At 41.1% G+C, this 13,865-nt stretch overlaps 1 protein-coding gene across 1 annotated transcript; it reads left to right on the top strand.

The window, feature by feature from the left end:
- The first annotated feature begins 7,393 nt into the window (after positions 1–7,393).
- Positions 7,394–7,823, top strand: LOC120939637 (60S ribosomal protein L31-like). The gene is given in 2 exon segments (XM_040351993.1): positions 7,394–7,420; positions 7,422–7,823. Coding segments are annotated over 2 exon segments (375 nt in total). The 5' UTR covers positions 7,394–7,397; the 3' UTR covers positions 7,774–7,823.
- The last annotated feature ends 6,042 nt before the right edge of the window (positions 7,824–13,865 follow it).

Raw genomic sequence — 13,865 nt, 5'->3', positions numbered from 1 at the left:
CCCCCAGCAGGTGTCCCCCATTAGAGCCCCCCCACAGCAGGTGTCCCCCATCAGAGCCCCCCACAGCAGGTGTCCCCATCAGAGCCCCCCACAGCAGGTGTCCCCATCAGAGCCCCCCACATCAGGTGTCCCCATAGATCAGTACTTGTCCAATAGATCCCTGTAGCTCGGGCGTGCTGGGAGCAGAAGCACATTACAGGGGGCGGGGCATACGTGGCATCTTTGGTTACTTGGAGGGTTGCACTCTGAGAGCATTTCTGGGAGTGCATGGGATGATTGGCAGCAACCCAGAAGCCTCTCATCACACCGCCTATGGGAGAAGAGCCGACACACACAGAGGGGGCGGGGCAGACAGGAGACTGCTTCATGCACACCAGACAGAATTAATTAGTGGAGCCTAGTGTACCAGTACTAGGCACCGCTGTGGTACCCAGACTGGATTCCGGGGACAGCGGGAGGTATGGGCTCTTGTCAGTTGCCAGCAGAGAGAGCAAGCGGGATGGGGAAACGCAGCACCTGCTACATGCGCTCAGCCTCTGGACACAGACAAGGAGGAGGGAAGGGAGCACTTTGGAGCTTCGGCGCCCCCACCTCTGAGGCGCCTGGGTGCGGAGCACCCCGTGCACCCTGCCTAGGATCGGCCCTGAGTACTAGCTCCTGCTGTCCTCTCTGACTCCTCATGTCCACTGTCCAGATCCTTCATGCTTTCTTGAAGGGATCCATCCTGCAACCAAGGCCCAGGCCCAAGGTCACCCCCCCCCTAGACTGGGGAGCTCCCTCAAAGACCCAACAGCCTAGTACGCCACCCGACAACCCCTCCCCAGCTGGGCTGATCATGTGTATTTCAAGGAGGTCTGTTCCCTGCAAATCCTAGCTGGGGATTGATCAAGGATCCCTGAGACACCCCAGACAGCTCCACTCCTCTTCTTCTCCTCTTCTTCTAGAATCCTCCAGAAGAAAGGGGGAGGTGACAATGGAGTGATGATGCTACTCCCAGCCCACACAGATCAAAACAAACATTACAAACCATTATTTATGGTTATCTCTAAATAATGAGCTGTAAATTATCAAATGTTGCCTAGAATTAAAGTAGTTGTAAAATCTAAAGTTTTTTTACACTAATGCATTCTCTGCATTAAGCTAAAAACTTTTCCAGATTAGCTCCCCCCAGCCCCCCTGAATGCTAACCTGAACCTGAACCCGATCCAGCACTGTGCCCATGAACAGCATCACTGCCCTCTCTCCTCCCTGGACATGGAGGCAGCAGCAGAAACCATTGGCTCCTGCTGCTGTCAATACAATACAGTGAGAAGGGAGCAGGGGACGGTTACGAGCTGCACTGCACTATGTGTGTACAGTATATAGACTCACAGAGCCCTGCTCAGGAGTGAGCCTGCACATCTGCCCCCATAGCCAGCAGTTTCTTAGGGGGCAGACACTGAAGAAGAGGAGTGGACAGCGCATGTGAGGGACCCGAGAAGAGAAGGTTTGAGGCCGATCTGTACAATAGCAAGTATAACATGTTTGTTATTTTAATACAATAAAATAGCCTTAAAGCATTGCCTATGGAAATTTTAGGTATCATAACTTGTTGCAGTAATTTTGCCATATTTTGTATCTATAGTTGACTCAGTCCCATCCTTTACAGAAAATGTAGAGATTTTATTGTGTTTGTGTTCATTAAATACAATTTGAGTGTAATTACTGAAAATGTTGGTTTGACAAACAGTCATGCAAATATTCTGAGACACTAAAAAAAATACCTTTGTGTTTTAGATTATGTTTTAATGTGTTAATAAATTGGTGGATTGAGATAAAATGCTAATTTCTATTTTATTTTTTTACCTTCTTGAAGACCTACATCAGGTAAATTAATGACAAATGTGTTCATTAATAAATGGGTCACTTCAGGGGCTTTTGTGCTTTCACAATTTTTTGCTGATGTGGCTTTCGCATAGATCCATCAGGACTGCAATGCAAAAATGTGTTTGACTTTCTGAGTTCTCGGATAACAGCAATAGGTCATATGTTCCCTAATACCAAAAAGGGAAATTCTCAGGCCACAGTGCCAAACAATTTGGCTGAATGATTGATCTTGGCCTATCAACACTCACTTATCTATCAACCAAGATAGGTTACGTTTTGCAAATGCTGGCAAACAAAATACTACAATATAATTAAAATATAAAAAGAAAAAAAATGTACTCTTATTTAAAAGCCATGTACATTTTGCTTTTAAATATATATCCTGTATATTTTTTATAAAAGTAACTATTTTGTTTTTTCTCTTGTGTTTGTGTAATAATGGCTTAGGAAATGTTGCTGTAAAAGGTTACATTTAGACCGTATGTTTAGAAAGTTCTTTTCACAGTACATAAAATGCTATAGAATTGCTTTGGTTGGACATCCTGCTTTTACATATTCATAGCTAAATGATAACATGCTGTTGTTGTATTTTATATTGAGGAAGGGTGGAGGTTGTGGAGCAGTGATACACCACTAATGGATTTCGAGAGGATGCTAATGCAATGTAGGAGTGAGGGAAGTGAGCTCTTATATGTAAAGAAGGATTAGGAACTCTAATTGTAACATCGTAATACAGACAGGGACAAGAAAATTCTTTGCATGAATGGCTTTAGCAGAATAAAACGCTTATTTTCATAAGGTACGTAGCCAAGTGCACACTGACTGATATAAACAGATGAATATTCTATTCTGTTTTATATATATGGAGCTTGATAAAACAAAGATACAGTTTAATATTATGTGCATGTTTTCCATATGTGTTTCTCCAAAGAGTTGCAAGTCATTTTACTGCATGACGGTAAAAAAACGTGGGTAAAAAATTAACATCTCACGGGGCAAATAATATTAATGTTGTGCCATTGTAAGTAGTTTTACATTCAACTTAAAATGGCTTTAAAGCCTGGATGTTCTTTTTACCTTTGTGCATTCTAAGCATGAAGGTAAAAAACCTTCAGTGTGCACCTCCCTCTTCAGCCATTACTTATACTCACCTGAGCTTGACCCTGATACAGCGATGTGCCCAAGAATAGAAGCTCTTCTGGGTCTCTACCTCCTCATTGGGTGAAACACAGCAGAAGGAGCCATTGGCTCCCTCTGCTGTCAATCACAGCCAGCTGCAGAGGGAGCTGGGGGCGGGGCTGCGTTGCGCTCAGTGGGGTTGGTTTATTAAAACTAAAGTGTGAAAAATCTGGTGCAGCTGTGCATGGTAGCCAATCAGCTTCTAACTTCAGCTTGTTTAATTAAGCTTTGACAAAAAAAGCTGGAAGCTGATTGGTTTCTATGCAGAGCTGCACCAGATTTTACATTCTCCAGTGTTAGTAAATCAACTCCTGTGTGTCTCGGGGCTGCTCTTTGCAAAACAATTGTACAGAACAGGTACAGTGCTTTGCAGAAGTATTCACCCCCCCCTTGGCTTTTTACCTATTTTGTTACATTACAGCCTTTAGTTCAATGTTTTTTTTTTAATCTGAATTATATGTGATGGACCAGAACACAATAGTCTAAGTTGGTGAAGTAAAATTAGAAAAATATATACATAAAACTATTTTTCAGAAATAAAACACTGATAATTGGCATGTGCATATGTATTCACCCCCTTTGTTATGAAGCCCATAAAAAGCCCTGGTGCAACCAATTACCTTCAGAAGTCACATAATTAGTGAAATGATGTCCCCTGTGTGCAATCTAAGTGTCACATGATCTGTCATTACATATACACACCTTTTTTAAAAGGCCCCAGAGGCTGCAACACCTAAGCAAGAGGCACCACTAACCAACACTGCCATGAAGGAACTCTCCAAACAAGTAAAGGACAATGTTGTTGAGAAGTACAAGTCAGGGTTAGGTTATAAACAAAATCCAAATCTTTCACGATCCCTAGGAGCACCATCAAATCTATCATAACCAAATGGAAAGAACATGGCAAAACAGCAAACCTGCCAAAAGACGGCCACACACCAAAACTCACGGACCGGGCAAGGAGAGCATTAATCAAAGAGGCAGTACAGAGACCTAAGGTAACACTGGAGGAGCTACAGAGTTCTGCTCCTGCAGAGACTGCAGTATCTGTACATAGGATGACAATAAGCTGTACGCTCCATAGAGTTGGGCTTTATGGCAGAGTGGCCAGAAGAAATACATTACTTTCAGCAGGAAAACAAAATGGCATGTTTTGAGTTTATGAAAAGGCATGTGGGAGACTCCCAAAATGTATGGAGGAAGGTGCTCTGGTCTGATGAGACTAAAATTTTACTTTTTGGCCATCAAAGAAAACGCTATGTCTGGCGCAAACTCAACACATCACATCACCCAAAGAACGTCATGTTTTTCAGCAGTCAGGAGTGGGAAACTGGTCAAAGTTGAGGGAAAGATGGATGGTGCTAAATACAGGGATATTCTTGAGCAAAACCTGTACCACTCTGTGTGTGATTTGAGGCTAGGACGGAGGTTCACCTTCCAGCCGAACAATGACCCCACACACACTGCCAAAGAAACACTTGAGTGGTTTAAGGGGAAACATGTAAATGTGTTGGAATAGTCTAGTCAAAGCCCAGACCTCAATCCAATAGAAAATGTGTGGTCAGACTTAAAGATTGCTCTTCATTGCTCCTCACAAGCACCAACTATCCAACTTGAAGGAGCTGGAGCAGTTTTGCAAGGAGGAATGGGCAAAAATCCCAGAGGTAAGATCTGGCAACCTCATAGAGACTTGGAGCTGTGATAGTCGCAAAAGATGGCTCTGCAAAGTATTGACTTTAGGGGGGTGAATAGTTCTGCACATTGATTTGTTCTGTTATTTTGTCCTATTTGTTGTTTGCTTCACAATAAAAAAATCTTCAAAGTTGTGGGCATGTTCTGTAAATTAAATGATGCAAATCCTTAAACAATCCATGTTAATTCCAGGTTGTGAGGCAACAAAACACGGAAAAGGGGCGTGAATACTTTTGCAAGGAACTGTACACAACACCATCCACCGGTGACCCGCTGAGTGACCACAGTATTATACAGTTATATGCCTATTGATCTTTATATTAGTGTGAGTAGCAATTAGGCTGATTTTAATTACATATACCATTCGTTGCATCTTCCGCTGCACCTTGTTTTTCTCCTATTTAGGTGTTTGCCTGATGTTACACTTTTAATGATATTATTACAATCGTGCTACAGATTGCTGAAATACTGTTGTGCTTATTGGAGCTAAATGCAGTTGAATATAAAAGAAAGTTTCCTTAGAAGCATGACAATCACTCACAATGGCAAGATTTAATTATAAAATACAGTATCAACATATCTTTTGTTAAATGTATATTTGTTGCCTTAATTGCCTTCCGGTGTCTCAGCAAAAGCCTAGGTTGAATCAACTTAGTGTTCGGGCTAAATTTCCACTGTGTATTTCCCGAGGTTCTGAAACAGAATACTGATTGTGTTTCTGAAAAAGGATAGAGTACTTTGTGCTGCCTAGGGAGCTAACATTTCAAGGCACTAGAAGTGAATCATAAATTATAAAGTTTGATATGGCTATGTAGACAAGTATATAGTATACGGACTGCAGATGCAAACAAATACACTATCGCATTCCATGGAGAGCCTACTTCCCTCCACAGTTCTTTATATTCATGTCATTTCTGAACACAGGTTACTGTAAAGTTTACACGCATGTACCCTAGAGGACCATAGAAAATAATGATTGAATTCAGAAATTATGCTTGGAGCAGCTATTATTTACCTTTGGACAGGCAGAATGCATGTGTGTTATTTTTTAAAGCTGATCCCTAGGCAGATATAAAATATATATATATAATCAATTCTTCCCCCTTTCCTTAAACTTTACATCAGCATGCATCTCTGTATGCTGATGGTAAATTAAGTAAGGCCGCGTACACACAATCGGTTAAACCGATGAGAACGGTCTGATGGACTGTTTTCATCGGTCCAAACCGATCGTGTGCGGGCGCCATCGGTTATTTATCCATCGGTTAAAAAAAAACCAACTTGTTTTAAATTTAACCGATGGATACCTAACCGATAGAAAAAAAACGATCGTTTGTAGGCACGTCCATCGGTTAAAAATCCACGCATGCTCAGAATCAAGTCGATGCATGCTTGGAAGCATTGAACTTCGTTTTTTTCAGCACCTCGTTGTGTTTTACGTCACCACGTTCTGACACAATCGTTTTTTTAACCAATGGTGTGTAGGCACGACTGACCATCAGTCAGCTTCATCGGTTAACCGATGAAAACGGTCCATCAGACCGGTTTCATCGGATGGACCGATCGTGTGTACAGGGCTTAACAGTTTTTAAATGTTTTTCTGCATACTTTCATTTTTTTCTCTTGCACTTCCTGTTTTTTCCTGAAGTCAGTGATGAAATAGGCCCAACCACAAAGATGCTCCCTGGGAAGGTAACGTCACCATACCTAAACTACAAGATCTCATGAGGTCCCCTGTAACGCAGTTTTATATTTATAAATACATCAATAAAAACATTTTTTAATGCCAGCAGAGTAAGTACCTGAATTTGACTTGGGTTCAGCCTTTTGCAATTGCCTTCACAGTAGAACTCTGGGAGAAGGAGAGACAGCATAGGGAGTCAGTCAGCTGTGCTGAGGCCTATGTCTTTACAAGGAATATTCTGATAGGAGGAAAGAGCAGAATGACAGAGAGGTTTGAGTTTATTAGTCTGCTGCTTGTCTTTCACTGTCCAGTCACAAGCTGAGGGAACACAATGCCTAGTATTAGGTATTATTAAGGATGGCCATACACAGTTCAAATCTCAGGAACGAGCTGAGATTCAAATCGTTAATGAGCAGGCTGAATGTACCAAGTTGATCAATCAATCAACTTGGTTACAACCAGCCTGCCAAATTTTCTTGCGATTATCGCTAGTGGCTGCTATAGCTGACAATGATAATTGTCTTCTCCCAGCGGAGATGGCTTACCCTGCCCCCCCCAGACAATTTTTCAGCAGGAGGGCTTCCTGTGTAGATGGTGAAACAAATTTTAGAGGGCTTTCTGTGTAGGTGGTGAAACCAATTTTCTTTCCTGCAACCAAATTTGCACTGTGTATGGCTGGCCTATGTGCTATATGGCAGAGTTTATCCAAGATCCTTGTATCAGATAAGACAATGCCCATAAACTGTATGTATTACATCTGTATATTTAGTGGTTTATTTGGAGTTCAGCTCAATTTTATTCTCAGATCTTTTTAGAAAGTTTTTTTTTTTATACATAGCCACATAAAACCTATTGAAATCATAGTTTAAAAAAAAACAGATGTCATTAATTTAGTAAAATAGGTGGTAAATTAGGTGGACTATATGACTGTGAAGGTGTTTATTATGTTGCTTTCCGTCATTGTCTCTAGAAGAAGATGGCACCAGCAAAGAAGGGAGGTGAAAAAAAAGGGCCGCTCTGCCATCAATGAGGTAGTTACTAGGGAATACACCATCAATGTTCACAAGCGTATCCATGGCATTGGCTTCAAGAAACGTCCTCCCTGTGCTCTGAAGGAAATCCGCAAATTCGCAGCGAAAGAGATGCGTACTCCTGATGTGCGTATTGACACCAGGCTGAACAAAGCTGTGTGGGCCAAAGGAATCAGGAATGTTCCATACCGTATTCGTGTGCGTGTGTCCAGGAAGCGTAATGAGGATAAAGACTCTCCCAACAAACTGTACACACTGGTCACATATGTGCCAGTTACTACATACAAAGGTCTACAGACAGTCAATGTTGATGAAAACTAAACTTAGTCTTCATTTGTTGAAATAAAAATATATAAAACTGAAAAAAAAAAAAGAATTATTATGTTTTGCATTCCTTGGTTCATCTCTCACCCCTATGAACATACTAATAACAATTATAAATGAAACCTTTTAATTTCCATTCCAAATGTTATTTTAGACCCAGTGATGGCATGCTGTGCTTCTCTACCAATGCAGGTTCATCATGGCAGGCACATCACAGCAGACAGCCTAAGGTAATGCTCACGTGTGGTGCTGAATGATTGATAGAACTGAAATCTAATGAATGAAAGAGGTGGGCTAGGGACAGACTGGATGGGGAAGAAATAGCTAGATGATGCTGGATGTCCATTAAACAGGAAATAACGCATACTATATCTAACTTGCTGCAGAAGCTCACACTGTGCAGTGAAATCAGAATAAACAATTTCAATACAGGAGAGGAGCTTGTACAAATGTGCTAGACTGAAGGTAAGGCTGGAGTTCAGCTTTAGGTTTCTGTAACACAGCAACAATGATAATACTATTATTATTACTATTGCTGATTAATATTGTGCCATCATTTCCCATTGTCCAAAATAAGAAATCCTAAAATGGAGATAATACAAGTTATAGTTAAATAAAAAAAAAAAGCTAGACCCGTAGCAAAGAAAAAGAATAAATAGATAAAAAGGCTAAATGACTAAGGGGAGGAATTGGTAAAGAAAAGTTAATATGTAAATTCTTAGTGCCTAGTCCCGTCGGGAAATCTGCCGTGTTTTTCTTTGGCCGGGAAAACCAGACGTGTGTATGCTCCTTAGCAGTTTTCCTGAGAGGAAAACTGCGGTTTAAAAAATGAGAACATTTTGGGGCAGATCCAGGTACATCTGCGCCGGGCACAGCGAATCTAAGATACGCTACGCCGCCTTAACTTATCTTTTTTAAATCGAATCCTGAAAGAATTTGCGCCGTAAGTTACCGCGGCGTAGTGTATCTCTGGCGGCATAATGGTGCGGAATTCACATGGATGTGATGGGGGCGTATTTTATGTTAATACGTCGTGACCCAACGTAAACTACGTTTTTTTTGGAACTGCGCATGCGCCGTCCTTGGGGGTATCCCAGTGCGCATGCTCGAAATTAAACCGGAACCCGCCAATGCTTACGACGGTGACGTCATTCTACGCAAATTCCTATTCGCGAACGACTTACGCAAACGACGTAAAAAATTCAAAATTGTACGCGGGAAGGACGGCCATACTTAACATTGAGTACGCCTCAGTATAGCAGCTTTAACTATACGCCGGAAAAAGCCGAACGCAAATGACGGAAAAAAATGTGCCAGCCGGACCTACGTTCGTGGATCGCCGTAAAAAGCTAATTTGCATACTCAACGCGGATTTCGACGGAAACGCCACCTAGCGGCCGCCGAAAAATTGCATCTAAGATCCGACGGCGTACGAAGACGTACGCCTGTCGGATCTAGCCGAGATGCCAATCGTATCTTGTTTTGAGGATTCAAAACAAAGATACAGCGCAGGAATTTTGAAATTACGCCGGCGTATCAGTAGATACGCCGGCGTAATTTCTTTGTGGATCTGCCCCTTTCTCTTTTTTCTCGCCGCAAATTGCTGCATTTTTTCCCCACAGTCTTCCTATGGGAAACACTGTGAGGGAGCATACACACGGCCGGTTTTCCTGACCAAAGTTCTCCTGGCAATTTTCCTGTCGAGAAACAGTACAGGGGAAAAGGGACCCAGCCGGTCTTTTGACCGTTGGGAAAACCGATCGTGTGTACTAGGCATTAGTGTTTTAAGATGAGGTCTTACCTGATTGGAAGTTGTTGGTCAGATGCTAGGGAGAAGCCACAAGAGGTGGTGTTGGGAAGATCATTCCTGGAAGGTCAATGTATAAAGAAGCTGCACCACCCAACCAAATGATTTTATCATTATATAAATTGGGTTAGGTAGGAGTAGGATAAGTACAGCAACTTTGTGGGTTAGAGGCCCTTTATGGGCCATGCAAGAATTGTCTTCTCTAAAAAAAGACGTTTGAACTGTTACTAGCAAATAGCAGAGGAACTAATGAGATGAGCAGCACTTCAGGAATGAAAAAAGAGAGGAAAATAAAAATTCAGAATAGCGATTGATGGTGGTGTTAAAGCGGAACTAAATCTCTGAAACTTCACTGAAACTAAGGGGCCAAGCCCAACCCCTGATACAAGCTTTATGTTGAAATGATCCATTGAAAACACCTTGCAGTAAAAATTGAACTATGAAGTTTCCTTGACTGACTAGGGAAAAGGGGATGTGATGTTCGCTGTTGGGTCTGTTTGTGTTCTATTGCCATGGAAATGCAAAAGCTCAGCGGCAACGTCATTTCCTGTAATAACATACACACTGGATACGCCCACCAGCAAGTCCAAGTATCGCTGTTAAAGTTAGAGCAACCATGTGACCTGCACATTGCAGCTGAAGAAAGGAATGAAGGTTAAAACAAGTAAGCACGCAGTCGTGACAGCCATTAATTTGGCTTTTACAATTACTAAGGTTTACAACTACTTGTTGTAAAGTGATTCATATCACTGCCTCTCACGTGAATTTGCACAAAGTTCAAGGTCCAATATGGGTATCTCCTTAGCTTTTCTGGATTACATTTTTTTTATTTAGTGAAATACTACATGTTTACCATTGCAACACTGAGATTAATCATGTTTTTATGTTCTGGTACTGACAGGAGGGAAGCACACAAACACTTAAATAGAGTGCTATGGCAGTCTTTATTGTAATTCACAATTAGGGTATAATTTTGCTACGCTGTAGCCAGATACACTTTGCTGAAGCAAATAAAATTATAAATAAAAAGGCCAGTCCAAATAAAATCCCTTTCCAGTGGCACTGCTAGATGCACCAGACAAGTAGTACGTTTCTCCATTTACTCCTATTAGTATGGATCCAGCTGGACCAGTGATTTGTTCTTTGGAAGATTTTTCTACGGTTAATTCAGTCCTTCGTATTTAGAACTCCATCCTCCAATTGAAACCTTCTTTGGACAATGTATTTTACCTCTGAGCACTTATATTCCTAATGTGACACATGGTTCTCTCAAGCCTGCTTAGTAGTATTCCTTCTAATAAAGGCCACCACTCTCACCCCTTGTTTGTCACTACCACACCACTTCTCCTTCCAAAAGCATGCTGTAGACTCATCCCCTCCACCCTGGAAGAGGATAAAGCAGTAGTGGTTGGTACAATTATCAATCCCCGACTCGACTACGCAAACTCCCTCTACTTAGGACTACCCAAATACCAGATTTTGTGTCTACAAGTCATCCAGAACACGGCAGCAAGACTGGTAACAGGAAAAAAAAACGTGGGAATCTTTCGCCCCGGTCTTGAGGTCCCTCCACTGGCTAGCCGTAAAGGATCGGATCACATTCAAGAGACTTTGCCTCACTCACAAATGCGCACAAGGAAGCGCTCCGCAATACTTAAACGAGAAAATGAAACCCTACGTCACCAATCGGGTGCTCCGATCAACTAACCAAAACCTTCTCGAAATCCCCACAGCCCGCTACAAATCTAAGGGAGAACGTAGATTTTCAGTCCAAGGACCTCGGCTTTGGAATGCTCTACCCACGACCATTCGCATGGAAGAAAACCATCAGGCTTTTAGGAAAAAACTGAAGACCCATCTCTTCTGAAGGATCAGCACAACTCTGGATACAAGCGCCTTGAGGCGATTCGCTTCGCATTTGTCAGCCCTATACAAGTTACTCGCTCACTCAAATATTCTTGGTATCAAACAAAAATGGAATTGGATTTTTGCACTAGCAGTGAAGTCCTCCCAGACAAGTACTGGCTTTCCATAGTCAAGGGACCCTGTCTCCACTTTCCCATAACGGCAAAAGCTCCCACTTGGTACTCATTTTAACAAAATTAAATACAACCACAATTACCCTCCTGTTGGATTGTGTATATACCGGTAAATTAGGATTAATCAGGAAACATGGAAATGTTTGTCCAACTAAATACAGTAAATATGCTTTGTTTTAGTCTGTATTCTGTTGACATTTATTAAAAACGTTTCCTGCAGAGTGCAAAAGCTGTCAAAGCTGAAATACAAAGTGTAGCTACAGTCATGCGCACCATTTGTGAGCAATATCATAGTTTAAATTATCGCCTTTCTCTGGTAAGCTGGATCTCCTATTCTAAACTACATGTGATGATATGAAGCCAACTAGGAGTTTATGTTTCAAGCTGGGAAATTCTTCCTGATCTTTCAAATAATTTGTCTGCATGCCAAAGCATATCCATAAAGACAACAAAGGGAGTGACTTCAATGTATGCCATCTGACCTTCATCACTGATTTAATGGATTAAGAAAGTCAGCAGCTTATTCATGATATAACTTCTATTTCACTAGCTTTTGAATTTTTCCTATGCCTCATGATTCCTAATAAGGACTTAGTTTATTAAACTGGGAACGATTCCACCGAATATTAACTTATGACCAAATGTATGAACTACATTATGCTCATAAGAACAGTCAAAAGCATTCTTGGAATCTAACATTGTAGATATTAAGTTAGTTGTGTTTAAAAATCCCATAAATTCATGCAGGTGTATTGATATTTTAGTGTAGGAATTCAGCATTTGCAGGACGTGGCAGAATCTGCCTTAATATTGTAATTTAATTTAGTAATCCTCCTGTAGCCTTAAGTATGTGAGTGGTGATTTCCCTTTATCTTTGGCTGCTGTACAAACTGTCTGTTGTCAGTACGCTCAAAGTATTTGTATGTTATTGTAAAAGCTTTGAACTTCTAATTAAATCTGATTGGAATGTGTTTTACATGAATATTGAAGATTAGAGTGCTCAGTCACAGACTGTGCCTTCTCAGCAACAACTTCCTAAGATCCAGATCTTACTGAAACCGTTATGCTAGTTGAGCTGCCTGAAACGCAAATAGAGCTGGATGAATATATTGCAAGTCTGACATTTTTACTGTATCATTTTTTTCCGTATGCAAAAATATTTTTTTACATTCCACAAAAATGCTTTTGTGATAACTGATTATTACTAGTACAAGAGTGCTTAATCTATTAACTATTTTTTTTTAATATGAAGATAGAATGTGCAGATTATCCAAACAATTCCACGTCATAGATTTACCTCCTATCACCTTTTTGGTGTTGGTACCCAGGACTGAACTGTAAAGGTTTGAATGAAAAGTAATGCCTCCATTTCTACTGCTTATGACCGAATGGGAATATGTTTACCACTTCAGCCCTGGACCATTTGGCTGCCAAATGACCGGGCCACTTTTTGCGATTCAGCACTGATTCGCTTTAACTGATAACTGCGCGGTCGTGTGACGTGGCTCCAAAACAAAATTGACGTCCTTTTTTAGCCACAAATAGAGCCTTCTTTTGGTGTTATTTGATCAGCTCTGTGGTTTTTATTTTTTGCGCTATAAACAAAAATAGAGCGACAATTTTGAAAAAAATGCAATATTTTGTACTTTTTGCTATAATAAATACCCTCAGTTTTTTTTTTTTAAAGCTATTTTTTTCTCAGTTTAGGCCGATTCGTCTACATATTTTTGGTGAAAAAATTGGAATAAGCGTATATTGATTGGTTTACGCAAAAGTTATAGCGTCTACTAAATAGTTTTATTTTAATTTTTATTATTATTTTTTTTTTTTTTTTTACTTGTTATGGTGGCGATCTGCAATTTTTTTCGTGACTGTGACATTATGGCTGACACATCAGACACTTGACACTATTTTGGGACCATTCACATTTATACAGCGATCAGCACTATAAAAATGCACTGATTACTGTATAAATGTGACTGGCAGTGAAGGGGTTAAACAGTAGGGGGCGGTGAAGGGGATAAGTGTGTCCTAGGGAGTGATTCTAACTGTTAGGGGGCGTGGATTACTGTGACACATCACTGATTTCTGCTTCCGATGAGAGGAAGCAGATTATCAGTGATGTGCCACCAGGCAGAACAGGGAGATGCCTTGTTTACAAAGGCACCCCCCTTTGTGCCTTTCCGTGACTCAATCGCGGGAAACCGGCGGACATCGAGTCCGCGGGTCCCGCGGATACGGTC

Source organism: Rana temporaria, chromosome 5 (genome assembly GCF_905171775.1).
Source record: "Rana temporaria chromosome 5, aRanTem1.1, whole genome shotgun sequence".
Taxonomy (NCBI): Eukaryota; Metazoa; Chordata; class Amphibia; order Anura; family Ranidae; genus Rana; species Rana temporaria.
The sequence above is the reverse complement of the archived record's forward strand: the minus strand, read 5'-3'. Positions and strand labels throughout refer to the sequence as shown.